At 41.8% G+C, this 14393-nt stretch overlaps 2 protein-coding genes across 2 annotated transcripts; both read left to right on the top strand.

Annotated features, from left to right (window-relative positions):
- Positions 1 to 532: 532 nt before the first annotated feature.
- LOC310864445 (stonustoxin subunit alpha-like) lies at positions 533 to 9085 on the top strand (the record flags this gene model as incomplete). Its single annotated transcript, XM_083773134.1, has 3 exons — positions 533 to 632; positions 7396 to 8597; positions 9044 to 9085. The coding sequence occupies 3 exons, from the start codon at positions 533 to 535 to the stop codon at positions 9083 to 9085; spliced, it is 1344 nt and encodes a 447-aa protein (XP_083629260.1).
- A 226-nt stretch (positions 9086 to 9311) lies between these two features.
- LOC310864447 (up-regulator of cell proliferation) lies at positions 9312 to 14102 on the top strand (the record flags this gene model as incomplete). Its single annotated transcript, XM_083773135.1, has 1 exon — positions 9312 to 14102. One exon carries the CDS (start codon positions 9312 to 9314, stop codon positions 14100 to 14102), a length of 4791 nt encoding a protein of 1596 aa, XP_083629261.1.
- Positions 14103 to 14393: the final 291 nt, after the last annotated feature.

The following is a 14393-nucleotide window of genomic DNA, read 5'->3' on the forward strand; positions in this document are numbered from 1 at the left end:
TATAATGACATTTCAATCTCTGGGACCCCCACTTTATATTGTAAAATCAATGTTAATTTAACTATGAGAGTGGTTTGTACACTGGTTTGTCCATTTGGTTTGTACACTCTCAGAGTTACAGACCCATAAGGGTCCATTTGGTTCCAAACTATCATTTAGCTGGGGTCCCCCTGGAACTCCCTCAAGGACCCCTGGGGGTCCCCGGACCCCACTTTGTGAACCAGTGCTCCATGCCAGGGTTGCCTCCTACTGACTGCCTAGTCCTATAGTCTGGTGTACTAGCTGAGATTTGACAGTTTGTAGCGGTCGACAGTACTTGCGCGCTCTGCTTGCGCACTAGTAGGCCATTTATGGCCTACTAGAGCAAGTAGGCACTCAACAAGCAAGTAGGCACTCGACAGAGTGCAGTTGTAGTTATTACTGTTGTTGCTACTGCTGCTGCTGCTGCTACTGCTACTATACTGTTAAATTAGAAAAGCCAATAGAATGAATGAACAAACAGATATGCATTTTCTTCATTGCAGTGTGAGCCATGGACCCACACAGCGGTTCAACGATAGAGCTGGCTGCTCTGGGTCGACCCTTCAGTCTGGGCATGCTGTATGACTGTCGACGAGACTTACTGGTACCAGGTAAATGTACATGATGCTCTATGACTGTTCATAAGACTCACTAGTACCAGGTAAATGTACATGATGCTCTATGACTGTCCATAAGACTCACAATAAAGAAATTGCCGTAAAAATGTGTAAAAAGAAAAATAGACATATTTCACCACTTGTTACTCCCCTGTCAAAAATAGCAAAAAAAACAATTTTTTTCTAATAACAAACATGAACCTTGGTTGAAAAACAAAGTTGTCCAATTTGTAGCCTAATATTGTTTTACGATTTTCAGAAAACAAAAAAAATTGAACCAAAAGTTGTATACGGTAACAATATATGGCTATTGACATTCACATAACATGGTCTGTCAGCTATGGGTGCATCTAAATATCTATATATATTGTGGAAAAGTGCATTTTCTTCCATAATATAATTCAAAAAGTAAAATATTCATATATTTTAGATTCATTGCGCATAAAGTGAAATATTTAAAACTTTGATTTGTTTTAATCTTGAGGATTATGGCATACAGCTCAGGATCTAAAAATCTCAATTTAAAATATTAGAATATTTTTTGAAACCACTAAAAAATATAATCTATAATGCAGAAATGTCTACCATCTGGAAAATATGTGGCATGGAGTTGATCAGCCTGTGGCACTGTTGAGGTGTTATGGAAACCCAGATTTGCTTTGATAGCAGCTTTAAACTCATTTGTACTGTTGAATCTAGTGTCTCACACCTTCCTCTTGACAATGCATCCTAGATTGTCTGTGGTGTTTAGGTCAGGCCAGTTGGCTGGTCAGTTAAGCAAAGTAATACCATGGTCAGTACACCAGTTACTAAAGCAATAAGCCAAAAGAGGTCTCAGGTTTTATAATGGCTGAGAGGCGTAGCGATAAGCCGGTAAACTGGGACCTCGCATGGGTTATTGCTTTTCTAAAACGGTTACCAACAATAATAACCAGCAATATTAACATCACAAAGCTATTAAATTAACAAAGGTAGCTACGCTTTGCGCCCACCAGAACGAGCCACATGTCCTTGTTTTTACTTGGCCAGTCTCTGTGACGGGGGAATAGGAGGAGATTGATGTCGTTATGAGGCCAATCATGTCGCAGTCGGTGCTTACGCCCACTCGGCCAGGGTACGAGTGTAAGGAAATCACTTCCCTAACCCAGGTCAGCTACAGAACTGCGGGATCCTCTGGGAATGATATAAAGTGATTGAAGGTGTGGATTATCATGACATTTACAACGGAAACTAGACAAAGTGCCAATCGGCACAGGTCTCCACCAGGGCAGGTCAGGTTGTGGCCTCATGGTGGCGCTATAACAGGCTGTTGAGGAAGATTTGGGCCGGAGGTTCGTGTTGGAGGGATGCAGGTACAATGTTTTTCCATGTGTGCATACATAAGTTGTATACAGATCGATGCAGTTATAGCTAAAAACAGGAATTGGCCTGTTATAGCGCCACCGTGAGGCTGATTTTGAGGAATAAATTGTGGCATGTCGTCCTCGGCCTAGTGAAAATGTGCGTGTATAATTTAAGGGAAATTGCACACTGTGTTTGTGATTTGTGGGCTTTTTTCGAAATGGACGAATCGCGTGAGCTTTGGAAGCCAATCTTAGCCAATCAGGATGGAAGATGGGAAATGGTGCCGCTCCGTGTTGATCACATGACTATGGAGATAGTGTATACCGATTTGAGTGAAATTTGGATAAAATCTGAAGGAGTAATAATAGAAAATGTGTTTTACATATGTCGGCCTCCTGGTGGCGCTATAAAGAGCAGATGTGAAAAATTCCAGGCAAAGGTTTTTCCTTGGCCTCTAGGGAGTTGGCATACAAAGTTATCCACAGATCCGTGCAGTTAGAGGTAAAAACACTTTTCGGCCAGTTATAGCGCCACCTTGAGTCTGAGTTGTAATTGTTCATGTGGCATTTTATCCTCGGCCTAGTGGGAATGTGGGATTTCACGGAAATCACGCGATGTGTTCATGATTTGCAGCATTTTGTTTGAAACTGAGCACTCCTGTGAACTTTGGAAGCCAATCTTAACCAATCAGGATGGAGTCTGAGAAATCTGAAAGACCGGTTTTGTTGAATGGCTCTAGAGAGACTGTGTACCAATTTGCGTGATGTTTGGACAAAATCTGTAGGTGTACTGTGCAAAAACTTTTTTTGCACAAAGCGGCCTCCTGGTGGCGCTATAACAGGCCGTTCTGGAAAGTTTGGGGCAGAGGTTCATCGTTGGCATCCAGGGAGTGTGTGTGCAAAATTTGGCATCGACCGGATTAACGGTGGCCGAGATTAGCTGCTCACGGACACACGGACGGACGGACACACACACGGACGGACGGACACACGGACGGACGGAGTGCAAAACATACTCTCCCCACATGCCTTCGGCCTGGTGGAGACAACCAGCCAATCAGAATCAAGTATTGGGACTAACCGTTTTAGGAATAGTAGTTGTGGAACTGTGGACAGGTGCCAAATCGAGCTGGCAAGGAAAATCAGCATCTCCATAAAGCTTGTCAACATACCGAAGCACAAGGTCCTCTAAAATATCCTGGTAGAGGGCTCTGTTGACTCCAGTGTGAAGTTTTCACTGTCACTGGACCAACACCATGCAGACAACATGGACCCAAATCATCACTGTGTTTTATCCATTGTAGATACACAACCATCTATCAGGATATTTTACAGCACTGTGTGCTTCCGTATGTTGACAAGCTTCATGGGTATACTGATTTCCTTTTCCAGCAGCACTTGGCACCTGCCCACAGAGCTAAAACTACCAGTAATTTGTGTACTGACCATGGTATTACTGTGCTTAACTGACCAGCCAACTGGCATGACCTGACACAGATAATCTAGGTTGAATTGTCAAGAGGAAGGTGTGAGACACTACATTCAACAATACAAATGAGTTTAAAGCTGCTGATCAAAGCAAACCTGGGCTTCCATAACACCTCAACAGTGCCACAGGCTTATCACCTCCATGCACCATTGATTAAATAATTTGTTTAAAAGTAGTCCAGACCACGTATTGAGTGCATGAATTAACAATGAATTAATCTAGAATAGGATATATGAAGGTTTGAATTATATTACTGAAGAAAATGAACTTTTTCCACGATATTCTACATTTTTGAGATGCACCTGTATGTAACATAAGAGGATTGAATTACTGTTTTGCGTTTGTTACTGATTTGTGTTTTCTGCGGAGTACTGACTTACTCCAGACGTCACATTGTCTTTTGACAATGGGGTTCCCAAACTGTGGCGTGTGCACCCCCAGGGGTGCGTCAGCTCAGCTGCCTATAGGGGTGCATGACATTAATAGTTTAATGGTGCTGCTGGTGTTAAAATTAAACTACTTTATTTCCTGCCCGCCTACAACTTAACTGGCGAGTTCTGCCATATTTGCAACTCTACAGGCCTGGTTAAAATCAGGGAAACTAGGTTGTCTTTACTCAATCACTGCCAAGGACTTATTTAACTTCTTTTTTATGATGTCCTAGACATAATTCTTTTTAGATTTTTATTTATTTATATATATATAATGGCGGTCTGAGCCTTTTGGAACCCCTGGTGGCGATGAATGAGTTTTAAGTTTCAGGCTTTGGGGGTGCGTCGGCTAAACCGTGCATCTACGTCGGGATGTAGAAGGGGGTACATGGGCTAAACCGTTGGAACCGCTGACATTAGATCACACTTGAGATAGACCATTACACTACCTGGATGGTGGGAACAGCATGATCCTTTTCAATATGGATATAACGGCCATTTTACCAGGGGTGGCCCATTGATCAGTTTCAAGAAGAGCTGATTAAGGCAAAAAAAAATCCTCACAAAATGCCATTATTTTAAGAAGGTGACAAAATAACTAATTCCATTTTTCACACTGTGCATTGTAATGATCAGCTGACCTCACTAATAACTAGAAAGCAGTTCCTGTAGAAACTGCGTGGGCTCGCATAAAATGCAATGTATAAAGTTATTGCTGTGTCAAGTTTGAAACTTGGGGACCCATTGGTGGTCTAAATCCATAATCAAAATGTCGGGACTGTAGCATATTGTAAACAAAAGTAGAAAATGTATAAAAGCTGAAGTAAAAGTTAAAAAAAGTATTAACATTTGTAAAAACTATAGTTTAAGCATAAATAACCGCATAAAGCGGAATAAAGTATGTGGAAGTGGTTTTAAAAGTTTTTCTTTAAATGTTAAAAAAAAAAAAAGTTCTTTATTACTTATAAACGTGCGTGCGTGCGCTTGCGAGAGCTGTGTTAAGGCCATCCAATAGGAAGACAGGGTGTGTGTGTGCGTGCGTGTGCTTGCGTGTGTCTAGCCTAATTGCACAAATAGCAGACCTACAAGCTCACAAGGTATCGCAGAGCAACTCATTGAGATCTTGTAACTTTAATGTCAAGCCCTGTAATTAAGCCCTTATATGTCTCAGCTGTGGAAGTAAAAAGAGTTCCACTACTATGCCAGCACTATGACTGGGAGATTTCAATGGTCCTGAATGGGGGAAAACTATGCCCGAACAAATTGCTCTATTGCAAAAAGTAAAAGTCGAATGCAAATATTTTTGTGTGTGGCCTGAGATATTGAGGTACACCATGTGCGATTGTGGTGTTGGTACGATCGAAAATGTGGTTATAAGAGCGAGTTAAGAATTGTCATCGCGATAATTTCCTCGTAAGAATTATACAATGGAGGTCAATGAGCAGCTTGACTGTATTTGTGTCACTTAAAAGGCCGTAGTTCACATTCTGTATGTCTCTGTGCTTTGGTGGTCACATTGTGTGAAAGAGGACATGTGTGGCTACAAAATGACCAAAGAACATGCGTGTAAAATGAATATTTTGGCCGGGACGACAATTTGTTTGGTAAATTTTCAAGGAAAGACTTTCAGTTTCCACACTCTACTCGAAGAGGCCCTGCACTCTTAAGTTGGCACTAATTAGGCGAAACAGCCTGCAATTGAACTGCGATTTCGGAAAAAACGTTTAGCGTATTCGAATACGGTTTGAACCACGAAAAAGTCCAGAGTCGTGTGAGCTTTCTAAAGTTTAAATCACGTTTCTACGACAAAGTATGCCAGAGTAATGAGGCTGCAAAAGTGAGGTTGATTTATAGATAAAATCCCATTCATTGTCTATGGGAGGAAGTTAAAAAAGTTAAAAAGTTAAAAAGTATAAAAAGTATAAAACTTTGTAAAAATTCAAATACAAGCACACATCACTGCAAAGAGATGTACAGTTTGAAGTTTGAACAAAATTTCTAGCATAAAGTATGTGGAACTAGTAGGAAACCGAAGAAATTAATTCTGTGGATAACAATAGTGTGCTCGCTGAGGCGAGCCCACAACAACTTGAGACAGAGAGTAATTGAGAGTATCCAATAATCTGTGTATTTAGATGGTGTTGTAAAGCTAGGAGATGCAATTGTTTTTACGCCTTTTTTAATTAAATCCAGTTTTTAGTATAGTAAGATTAATTGTATTTATTTCAAATGAATGCAATTGAAAGTGATTCAGTCACAACTAAAGGAAGACTTCACCACTTTTCAACCTATCTTCATATAATTGGTGCTCACTAATGTTCATGATGAAATACCACTTTCCCCCCCTATTAGTTCTGTCTCATAGGAGTGCTGTGGGCAGTTCAGAAACCCGTCTGTGTCTCATAGGAGGGCTGTGGACAGTTCAGAAACCAGTCTGTCTCATAGGAGGGCTGTGGGCAGTTCAGAAACCAGTCTGTGTCGGCTGTGGGCAGTTCAGAAACCAGTCTGAGTCTCATAGGAGGGCTGTGGGCAGTTCAGAAACCCGCCTGTGTCTCATAGGGGGGCTGTTGGCAGTTCAGAAACTCGTCTGTGTCTCATAGGAGAGCTGTGGGCAGTTCAGAAACCTGTCCACCAGTGATATCATCATCGATGGGGAAACCAAGCTAATAGAAATTTCAGGCTTTCTATTCCTGAAGTTTCCATGCTATGAGCAAAGAAATTATAATAATAAAAAGTAATTCTAAATATCTTTTTAAAAATCTTGTTTAACAGTGCAATTTGCAACCTTTACTCTGTCCAGCGTGCCAAAGCCGTAAAGGCGAGTTTTGTTTAATCCATGTTAATCGGCACTTGATTAGCATCAAATTTAGCATGTTGTAGACATTTTTCCTGGCGCTAGGCCGCGATCACGTAAAAACGCCCAAAACTTCCCCATGCACGCCCGTGCACGCACACAAGCCGTCTTTATATGCATTATTAAAATTCGATATTCGGTGCTTGATTTGAGCTTAGATTGACGTAGTTATGTTAAAAAAAGCAAACGCGGGGCCGAGCTTATCCCAGGTCAGTATTATGAATCTTGATATGTCCGACGTTCACTTCCGGTTCAAATCCATGTACACATCCGGTAGCTTTTGGGAGACTTTTTTAAAGAACCTCTGGCACGGGCAACAACCCCATCTTGTGGATTCTTGGCATAACGATGATGTCACTGGTGTCAGTGTGGACGGTTTTCTGAACTGCCCACAGCCCTCCTATGAGACACAGGCTGAGTAGAAACATATGCCATTTCATCATGAACATTAGTGAGGATAGGTTGAAAAGTGGACAAGTCATCCTTTAAGAACGTTAAAAATAGGTTCAAGTGTTTAAAATTAAATAAGAATACATTACACAGCAAGGATAATGTTAAATGTAGTAAAATAAGTAATACAGCACTGTATAGCAAAGGGGAAAGACATATTTCACCAATTGAGCTATTCATTCCATTGCAGGGCTTACGTTGTGGGATAATGAAGCTCTGGAGAGGAATGCAAAAATCACACCCCAGCCCAGCACTGAATTTGAGATAGTAGCATCTGAATCAATCGAGGACAAAACGTCAGCACTGGATATTGAAGCTTCCTTGAAAGCAAGTTTCTTGTGTGGACTGGTAAAAGTTGATGGCTCTGCCAAATATCTCAATGATTCTAAGACTTCAAAACATCAGGCCAGAGTAACATTAAAATATAAAGCTACCACAAAGTTCCAACAACTGTCCATGAATCATCTTGGAAAAGGAAATGTGAAACATCCAGATGTCTTTGATTCAGGCAAAGCAACGCATGTGGTGACAGGTATCCTTTATGGGGCACAAGCATTCTTTGTATTTGACCGTGATGTTTCTGAAACAAAGACTCATCAAGACGTTGAAGGGGACGTGAAGGCAGTAATCAACAAGATTCCCACAATCTCAATAGATGGTCAAGGGTCTCTACAAATGAAAGAAACAGACATCGCAAAAGTAGAGAAATTCACATGCAAATTCCATGGGGACTTTTCTCTTCAGAAAAATCCGGTGTCTTTTAAAGACGCAATACAAGTCTACCAAAGCCTGCCAGAGTTGCTGGGTCCAAACGGAGAGAATGCCGTACCACTGAAGGTCTGGCTGATGCCCCTGAAGGATATAGACTCATCTGCTGCTCAACTGGTCCGTCAGATAAGCATTGATTTAGTGATGGAAGCTCAAAGTGTCCTGGAGTACTTCAGTGAACTGGAACTGAAGTGCAACGATGAACTAAAACGGCCAGTCGCACGACAGTTCCCCCAGATTGGCGAAAAGCTGAAAACCTTTAAAGATGGTTGCAACCAGTACAAGCTCGAGTTTCAGAAAAACTTGGCAAACAAACTACCTTTAATCAGAGGAGGTGGGGAAGAGGAGAGTGTGCTCGCAGAGTTCCTAAAAACGAGACACTCGTCTCCTTTCAACAGCAAAGACCTGACCAAGTGGATGGACTGCAAAGAGAGAGAAATAAACAGCATAAGCTCCCTCACTAAGATGATGAAAAACACAAAAAAGGTCTCTTCCAATGAACTTGAAACAATAATCCTCAATTCAGAAACCCACCATGTAGTATGCTTTGCTTTCACATCACTGCAAACCTCTGAACCATATCTGTCAGATTTATCAAGCTACCTAAGAGATACACCCAAACTAGTGAGCACTACAACGCATGTAGAAGAGAAACAATGGTACATCTCAGAACAGTCAGAAGTGAGAAATAGAGCAAAGCTGTTCATTGATTTTTCAGAGGCGAACAAAGACAACAAGGATATCCAGTTCCTCATCACAGCTACAACAAATGATAGTCAAAGGGGAGCAAGCATCTACCTTTATGAAGATGGGAAGTTGGCCAATGATAATTTTCAACCACCTTCAAAGCCTGGGGAATTATCAGCAAGTGACACAATGCATAACAGTGTGACACTGAAGATGCACCTGCCGCGATTTGGAGCAGAACATGTCAGCCACTACTCTATTGAGTATCGTGTCACTGGACAAGATGAATGGCATACATACAGCATGAATGGCATACATACAGCATCCAATGCTGATGAAGTTACTGTTCCCAAATTGTCTCCTAACACGGACTACGTGTTCAGATACCGAGCAGTGTGTCCAGTTGGCAGAGGGCCAGCCAGTGAAGTCAGTGATTCCATGAAAACCTTACCCACAAGTCCACCTGGGAAACCTCAAGCTTCACCAATCTCACAAGGGCTCTCAGTTACATGGGAGAAACCCACTGAGATTGGAGATGGGGTGATTGTGGAGAGCTACAGTGTAGAGTACGCTAAAGTATCCACTGAACAGCAGCAATGGAACAAAGTGACATCACAAACTGAAATGACCATAATTTCTGGCCTTGAGCCAATGGCAGAGTATGAAGTTCGAGTCACATGTGAATGCGGTGCAGCTGGCAGAAGCAAGGAAAGCCATACAGTCACTGTTCAGACAAAACGTGACTTGAAGTCCTTTCTGAGAGACCTGGGGTTGGAGGATCACTACACAGAGAAGCTATCCTTGAGCACAATACTCCAGATTGATAAGAAGACCATTACAGATGTACCTGCCACTTGTCATTCAGATCTTGCATGGCATTTTCTGAAGAAGTTAATGATGGTCAATGTAACAGCGAGGAATGTGAAATGTTCGCCAGTATCTGAACCAAACAGTGATGCTTCCTCTGACACAGATTTTGATCTTGATAGTCTGCTAGACAGTCAGGGCTCAGATATGATTCATCCCTTAGACATTGTCACTGCTATTTTTCTGTGCTCCAATGGTTTGCTACAGCAGGAGATGGCATTGAAAATGTCCATGTGTCAGTTTTCATTGCCGCTGCTACTTCCTAACTGTGAAACAGGTCAGTGTCACTTCATGCTTTGGGCAATGAGAGACATTATCAAGAGGTTCAGATCTCATTCACTTCCAGATCCGAAAAGCTTTATTGAAGACAGAATTGTTCTCTCTAAACTTCCAATGGTGTCTTTTGTAAGACTGGGTGAGTGCTCCTTGTCCAAGTCAAAGGTTCTCAATAATCTTCTGAGTAATCCCCAACAGTATCATGACACATTTGTTCACCGAGACATGGAAGGTGGTGATTGTCCAAGGAAAATATCTGATGGATTGGTTGAAATGAGTTGGTATCTTCCGTGTGGAAACACTAACATTGACATTTTCGGAGAGCCAGTAGCTATAGCTAACCTCCGGGGGGACATCAAATCCTTTGGAAAACAATATGAATTTCTTTGCCAGACATCGGCAGCAGTTTTTGTGTTCTTTGACAACTTGGACTCTCAGTACAAACTACTGAGCAGCCAAAACAACAAAGCACAGCTGTTCTTGGTCGGTAACACCCAGGGCAAAGGTTTCAGTCGTGATGCCCTTAAACAAGTGGCGGGGAAGTTTAACTTGAACACGAACAACTTCATTATAAAGACTGAAAAGATTAATGATGCAGACTTCGTCAAAAAGCTGAGAGAAAAAGTCACCAATGTGGTCAACAGCTCAACAATGAGGATGAAGATGGAGAACATGGCTACTGTTGCCAAAAAACTTGGAATTGCCGTTGATGAGGACTCCCCAGAGTGTCAGAACGCCAAGATAAATGCAGACGCCATCACCTCAAAGATAACAGACAATGAAGACGCCATCACCTCAAAGATAACAGACATTCTTAAGTACAAGGAAAAGCAGCTTCCCCTGCAAGGACAGATATTGAAAGATTTATCTCGTTTAGAGAAGGAGGGATTCAGGCTTAAGAATGCTGGTGAGGAAAACATTGACAATTACAGAGATGGACTCAAGCAGGAGAAAATGAAACTTAGAAAAGAACAAAACGAACATGGCATATCAGAGGCCATGGCCTGCTTCATAAGTGCATTATCAAGCCCAGGAATAGAGCGGGCATATTTTTTGAAGTGGATGCGAATGAACCTTGATAACTTGTCCCGAGCAACACTCTCTTCTCTCCGTGAACTGTATAAAGAGAAATGTCAGAGTTCTGAGAACAAAGATGAAATTAAAAAGCTTGATAGCCAACTTTCCAACTGCTCACTGGGGATAGAACACTTCTTGCGTGAAATGGGTCAGCTCTATGCGTCTGCAAAGTTCCTTCCAGAAACTTGTAAATCACGTCAACAGCTATCGCAACTTCCCAAATTGTGTGCAGAATTGCTCCTTGAAGGCTTTCCCATGGAGTTGGTGGACGGTGATGCATCCACCATTCCTCTTACATGGGTGGAGGATGTTCTCACTCAGTTAAGTGTCTTGGTAGGGCAGAAGAACAAACTCCTGGTCCTAACAGTTCTTGGAGTTCAGAGCACAGGAAAGTCCACACTCCTTAACACCATGTTTGGAGTGCAGTTTGCAGTCAGCAGCGGTCGATGCACTCGAGGTGCCTTCATGTTGCTTGTCAGAGTGGAAGAAGACTACAAACGTGTTCTGAACTGTGACTTTGTGCTAATCATTGACACTGAAGGTCTGAAGTCGCCAGAACTTGCACAATTGGAAGATAGCTATGAGCATGACAATGAGCTTGCAACACTTGTTGTAGGGCTTAGTGATGTCACTATAATCAACATTGCGATGGAGAATATAGCAGACATGAAAGACATCCTGCAAATCGTTGTCCACGCTTTCCTCAGGATGAAAGAAGTGGGGAAGATGCCCAACTGTCAGTTTGTTCATCAGAATGTGTCAGATGTAGCAGCCCCAGACAGTAACCTACGGGACAGGAATCTACTGTTGCAACAGTTGAATGAGATGACTCAAGCTGCTGCCAAAATGGAGAAAAAGGAGGAAAACAAGAACTTCACAGATGTGATGAAATACAATCCAGACACTGGGAACTGTTACATCCCTGGACTCTGGCATGGGAGCCCACCGATGGCGCCAGTAAATGCAGGGTACAGTGAGGCTGTTTATGAGTTCAAGAAGAACATCATCCAAATTCTCGCCATGGGAAGCAGCAAGGCATCTGCTAATAAAGTACTGCACTTTCTGGGATGGATTCAAAGCCTGTGGAAAGCTATACAACAAGAGAACTTTATCTTCAGTTTCCGAAACAGCCTTGTGGCCGATGCCTACATGAAGCTTTGCAAAGAATCCAGCAAATTAGAATGGAACTTCAAAAAACACATGTACACATGGGTTAAAGATGCTGAAACAAAGATCTCAAACTTTGGAACTGTGAAGTCTAACGTACCAAACCTGGAAACGTTACAGACTAATTTGAAGAGTGAAGCCTTGAAAGAGCTCTCTATTTGGGAGACAAAACTCCTTCAACATCTGACTGACTATTATAAGCAAAAAGAAGGACACGTCCATCTTGTTGAGAGATACAGAGAGGACTTCTCAAACAGTGCGAAAAACCTACGAAAAGAAATGGAGAACTCTGTATGCAATCAACTGTACGCTGCTGTTGAAATCAGACGAGGGATGATAAGTATTGATGGAATGAAGAAGACCTTTGCAAATAAATTAGAGGACAAGGTGCTGAAGTTAATTGAGGATTGCCGTAAGAGTGACTTTAAGAGACAAACTATTTCATCGTCACTAGACAGCAAATTTGATGAGCTGTGGAAACAAACCGAGAGTGAATTAAACTTAACAGCTCTACAAGACATTGATGTCTACAGTAAAGTTGAGCTACAGCTGAGGTTGAACCTATCACCAAAGGGGAGTTATGCTTCTGAATTACTGGCAAAAAGACCCCTGCGACAATGTGGAAACGGGCACTTCGAAGCGGTACCTGCGGGAAACATTGTCAAACGCACATTGGATTATTTCAGGGGCAATGACAACGCTGCACAAAGGCTAGCTGACATGATTATTAAGGATTGCACACAGTACGTGTCTGAGAAAGTGGAAAAGAAAACCAATTACCATGACACTTACATCTCAGAGATCCTGCATAAGATTGATAACATGTTGAGTGACAATGGAGATGTTAAGGTGGATATTAAGTTTGAAGTGCACTTAAAACAACACGTGTGTGGTCTGTCAGCTCAAGCGTTTCAGAAAATGCAAAAAGACTTCAGAGAGAAAAATGACCCGCAGGTTTGTCTAAACAAACTAAAAAACGAGCACCGTTCTGCCTTTAAAGATTTGTTCAATGAACGAGACCAGTGTCAGAAAAAAGCTGAGCAATTCACAAACCTCTGCCTGAGACCTGCAGTGGAACACAATGTCACCAGTTCCTTGGGTCCAGAAATTGTTGATGCAATGGTGAGAGGCAAAAATGCTGAACAATTTAGCACACGGTCATTCTTCCAGCACTCCCTTTTGAACAATTTGCTGTCAAAGAACAGTTTTGAGACCTATGTGAGCTACATTCGCTCATATGAAGATTTTGTCCAAGACTGGATATCTGACAAAATTGTGGAACAATTCTCAAGTGGACATGAGCTGTTTGAATTGGAAAAAAAACAACTTGAAGCAAACATCAAGTTCATAACTAGCGCTATCACAAATGCCCACAAGGAAAACATCACTGTGGAGACCTTTGTCCAAAATATTTGCAATGGAATTGGTGATAAACTGGTCATTCCAAAGGATGCTCTAGCAACTGTCTTGACCCTGAACAAATCAACCCTGGAGGGTTTTGTCCAGTGGCTTAAAGTGTCTGTGAAAGAAATGGAACAGACACTCACGGAGACATTTAAAAAAAAGGACCTGGCAGAAAAACTAAGGTCACTTGATGTCAAACCCCAGAATGAGCTGTTCAACAGAATCTTTGGATGTGGGAAACGGTGTCCATTCTGCAAAGTGCCTTGTGACGCAGGAGGCAAAGGACACACAGAACACTTTGCTTCAGTCCACAGGCCAGAAGGTCTTGGTAATTACAGATGGAGGGAATCAAGGCAACTCGTTACTGATGTGTGTTCTTCTTCAGTGATAAGTGAGGCTACGTTCTGTTGTTCTGAGACAAAGGATAACTATCACCCTTATAAAGAGTACAGGGACATTTTCCCCAGCTGGAAAATTCAACCAGACGAAAGCATCGAGGCATCAGACTACTGGAAATATGTGATGAGGAAATTCAACAATGAATTTGCCAAAAAGTACGATGCAAAACCTGCTGATATCCCTTCAGCTTGGATGAAGATTGACGAAAAACAGGCAAAGAAAAGCCTTGATGAGTCCTTCAACATAAAATGAGTCTCGACTGTGTTTAACCTATGAGTTATTTGACGGCATCACTCATGAGTAGGATTTCCTGCAATGTATCACCAGACTCCTCACTTTTGATTTTGGCCAGGCCATCTTTTTCTTTGGTTCATAGGACTTTATCAGTTGTTGATCATTCACGACACGACTCCTATGGTACTCCTATGTACAGTATGTCTAGTACTCTGATTTATGTGCTAAATCTACTTTGGTATGTTTACCTGAATTCAAAACAAATTAATTGCAATTAAGACCTGACTTTGTCGTATCATTATGTTAATG

Source organism: Protomyctophum parallelum, assembly GCF_964188405.1.
Source record: "Protomyctophum parallelum genome assembly, chromosome: 9".
NCBI classification, from domain to species: domain Eukaryota; kingdom Metazoa; phylum Chordata; class Actinopteri; order Myctophiformes; family Myctophidae; genus Protomyctophum; species Protomyctophum parallelum.